Raw genomic sequence first — 3909 nt, forward strand, 5'->3', positions numbered from 1 at the left:
TAATTTATATGCACACCAAAAGTACAATCGGTGATAGAAGATGACCTTATCATAAGTATCATTCCCCAATATTCATCTCTGTCTCCAAAATAGTAACTGCATGTACAGTAAACTACGGTTATAACGAACACGCTTATAACGAATTGACGGATATAACGAACTTACTTTTTGGTCCCGACTATTTGCTGTAGTTATGCTGTATATATGCTTATAACGAACTACGGTTATAACGAACTAAAATTAGTAGTCCCTTTGAGTTCGTTATAACCGTAGTTTACTGTATGTTAAATATACATGATAGATAATGTAAAATAAGATACATCACACAGCTCTAAATTGGAAATCACATTCAAAGGCATTAACACTGACTAATGGATCCGAAGAATCATTCAGTCAATGAATATCGTCAGCAAACATAACCAGGACATGTAATAAATTGTAAGTGTTCTTTTTACTATTATCGTAAAAAAAATGAAGTAATCTTTAATAAAACAGAAATTGGGGGAATTAAACACGTTGTCTCTCATAACGCGGACATGTTCGGCTTATAAGAAATATGTAGAAAAATAATGTAAGCTGATATGTTTACTTACACGAATCGTAATGAAATTATATGTTTACCTATCTGAAAGTGGAAAATGAAAAACATCCAATCACTTCAGAAATGAACTGAAAATAGCATAACTTTGTTGTCGGATTACACCTCATAACACTTCATTTCACTTCATGACACTGCGATCCGACAATTAAGGTGATGGAATTTACATACGGTTATTGATCCTAATTTCTATCACTGCCATTGATCCTGCCTGTCAACACAACAGGTGATTTAATGTTCCCAGCAGTTAATATGAAGGTACATAATATATGTATCCGCATTTCAATTTCGCTCCTATTAATAAAAGGCACCTTCATAGAGGTTCATATATAATGCACATGAGTGAGTGAGTGAGTGAGTGAGTGAGTGAGTGAGTGAGATGGGTATTACGCCGCGTTTAACAGTATTCCAGTTATGTCCCGGCGTGTCAGCTTAATGTGGGAGGAAAGCCCCAAGTGATGCAGGTCTCAGACGTTTACCACTTCGGTGAAACCCACGAGCACGGGTATAGTGCTGACAAACCAAGAAACATAATCGGGGCGAACCGGGATTCGAACCCACAATCATAGGTTTATGGCGTGCCCGAGACACGCAACACTGCACAGCGAATCGCGGCGCCTTTGTCGCCTGGCCGCCCGTGACCCCATATGCACATGAACAAATGGATCCGAAGAATATAACAGCCAATGAAAGCAGTCGAGCTATTTATGTTCACATCACAGACCCGTATCGATGCATAAGTCAGTTGGGACTCTAACACTGAACAGCTCCGTGCAGCTCTCCCTGTTGACATCGTGGTCTCAGTTACACAGGACGAATGAAGGTTCAGAAGAACTGTTGTTTATTTGGTCAGAGATGTTGGTCGGTTTTTCTGTGGCTATCGTGTTGTTGCCAGGAAGATCACCAGGTACGTTTTGCACTGTTGACATCTTTATTCGGTCAATAATTGTGTAAAATGATAGTTACACTTAGTTACACATAACTGTCATAACTAAATGTGTGTATATGTATGAATGTCTCTACTGCCTATTTATTTATTTATTTACCTTATCGTTTATACTGGCAATTATATATATTTATTTACATATGCCGCGCCGGGTCACAGCATTTGTGTCCAGAAACATTGTGACTTCATAATATAGTCACGTTATAAATGTATTCACTTTTCCTTAAAGACACCATTGAACCATGTTGGAGAACAATTCTATATATATGTGTGGGATGGGGTGGCGGGGGTCGGGGGTAGGGGGTGGGGTATGAACGATGTCACATCCGGTGTACATCGGACTGACACCTACATCACACGAATCGTGGATCCGAAAAATCAAATGTTCTTACTATTTTGTCAAACGGGTCATTGTTTCCATTATATCAATATAGCACTTTTTTCACATAAAGAATTTTCATTGTTATACCCATGATCCGAATTTGGATCCGAAGATTTCCCACCAACCAAGTCACGGAGGTACATATTTACATCCGGGTAAATACACGCTTCACCTAGTAACACAATCTACAGGCAGATGTCGCAATCCTGGAATACACACACATGTATACTTGGATGAATCCTTTCAGATGACTTAATAGTTATCTGCATTTTTATCGTCATCTTACAACTTATGGAATTGATTGAAACAGTCCATGTCTGTACAGATCGGTAAACTTGACCAAGTGACATATTCATCCTTTTCTCACTTGCATCGCAGGTTTTAAAGGAGACTCAAAAGATGGATATAATGGAGGACATCCCTGTTCGTGCTGTAAGTTGTGTTAAGGGTCTAACGTGGAATTAACCTGCTCCTATACAGTTATATAACCTTTGAGTGTTGTATTATATTTAACAGGTTAAAATATCAAATCCCTAAACATGCCATTATTGTGAACATATATGATATGAGAATCGACAACTTTCAGAGGAATAACAAAACAAAGTCATTCTTTTAACAATCTGAAAAATGTAAAATAAAGTAGACCAAGATTTAACTCCTTAAGATTTTGTATGGGTAAAAGATGTGATATTCATATTATATAAGAAAAAGTATATGATGTACATTGTCTCTCTGGCAGCATGCGGTTGTACTAGTATATGCCATTACACTTACATTTACACCAAAGTGCATCGGCTCGTGTCAACACGAGTATGTCATTGTTTCAGGAAAAGCGTTTGAGGGAGGACTGGGCCAGTCATCTGACTGCAGAACAACGGATGGCTCCTGTGACAGAGAGGGTTGTGCTGCTGGTGTCGGAGTGCCTGGGTGGGGGTTGGGAGGCGGTTGGACTCCGACTGGGACTGTCCTATGCTTGTGTACAGAGGTGTAAGCTGCCTCGCTGTATGCTGGACAAGTGGAGGATGAAGGAGGGTGGGAAGGCTACAGTGGACGTGCTGGTGAACGTGCTACAGGAGAGTGTGTATACCTGTACAGTAGACATGTTTGCTGTAGTCCAGTGTTTACAACAAACTACTTGATGTTTCTATAAATCAATCACTGGTAGTCGCTGCAGATCGATGATATCATCTGTTCAAGACCATCGATTGTCTCAACAAAATTAGTAAATGCATTATCGTGTCTCCGGAGTTTAGGTCCATCTATCAATTGATTGGCTGTTTTGTTAATTATACAGGTCGCCGTCGCATGGCAGGAGTACTGCTGTGCGGCGTCAGGCAATAATTTATTTATTTGTATAAAACTTGAGTGAATGTTGGGACATGCTTTCCCTTTTCGCGAACACCTTGTATCATCACTGATCATGATTGTCCATTCAAATAACATTCACAGCTATTTCGCCCCTTACTCCAAACGGAATCATATTTTCTTGCATTTAGGTTTTATATTTGCATATGACACGAACTTGGATCATAAAACAAACATACATTATGGAGGTTCATTATGTTGGGGATTACCATTGTGATCATCTTCTGTGTGACAGACATTAAGTTATGAGGTCAATAATATATTTAGAACTCCCTGTTGCTGTTTCTGGTTATGATTATTATATGTTCTGTTCATTTTATACAGCTGATTGTTTTGACTTAGGCATTCTTAACTCAGGATTCATGGTATATGATCTTGTGGTTTTTACCATTAGTGATCTTTTGTAACAATTGATATAAATTAAAATTGATTTTTAACTTTGTGTTTTTCTACCACCTTTACAAAATAAGGAATTTCTGTTAATACGGACGTCTAAGTTCAAGGAAAAATTCGTTCAAACGAAAGACATTTTACAATTATAACACCAAATAAAATGTCTTTCTGTCATATTCATTTGAGTGTTTTAGGATGAACATTATTATCGTCTGCAAAACATGT

The 3909-nt window shown here is 38.3% G+C and overlaps 1 protein-coding gene across 1 annotated transcript; it reads left to right on the forward strand.

The window, feature by feature from the left end:
• The first annotated feature begins 1357 nt into the window (after positions 1–1357).
• On the forward strand, positions 1358–3684 carry LOC124142877. Its single transcript, XM_046511563.2, has 3 exons — positions 1358–1505; positions 2305–2358; positions 2754–3684. Exons 1-3 carry the CDS (start codon positions 1416–1418, stop codon positions 3063–3065), a joined length of 456 nt encoding a protein of 151 aa, XP_046367519.2. The 5' UTR covers positions 1358–1415; the 3' UTR covers positions 3066–3684.
• Positions 3685–3909: the final 225 nt, after the last annotated feature.

This window comes from Haliotis rufescens, unplaced genomic scaffold, assembly GCF_023055435.1.
Source record: "Haliotis rufescens isolate VD_foot unplaced genomic scaffold, xgHalRufe1.0.p SCAF_8, whole genome shotgun sequence".
Classification (NCBI taxonomy): Eukaryota; Metazoa; Mollusca; class Gastropoda; order Lepetellida; family Haliotidae; genus Haliotis; species Haliotis rufescens.

Bases quoted from the DNA above. Each gene is read 5' to 3' on its own strand.
- LOC124142877 (XM_046511563.2), top strand. From the start codon at position 1,416: ATGAAGGTTCAGAAGAACTGTTGTTTATTTGGTCAGAGATGTTGGTCG. The intron at 1,506-2,304 runs GTACGTTTTGCA...CTTGCATCGCAG, and splicing joins GTTGCCAGGAAGATCACCAG to GTTTTAAAGGAGACTCAAAA. The intron at 2,359-2,753 runs GTAAGTTGTGTT...TCATTGTTTCAG, and splicing joins AGGACATCCCTGTTCGTGCT to GAAAAGCGTTTGAGGGAGGA.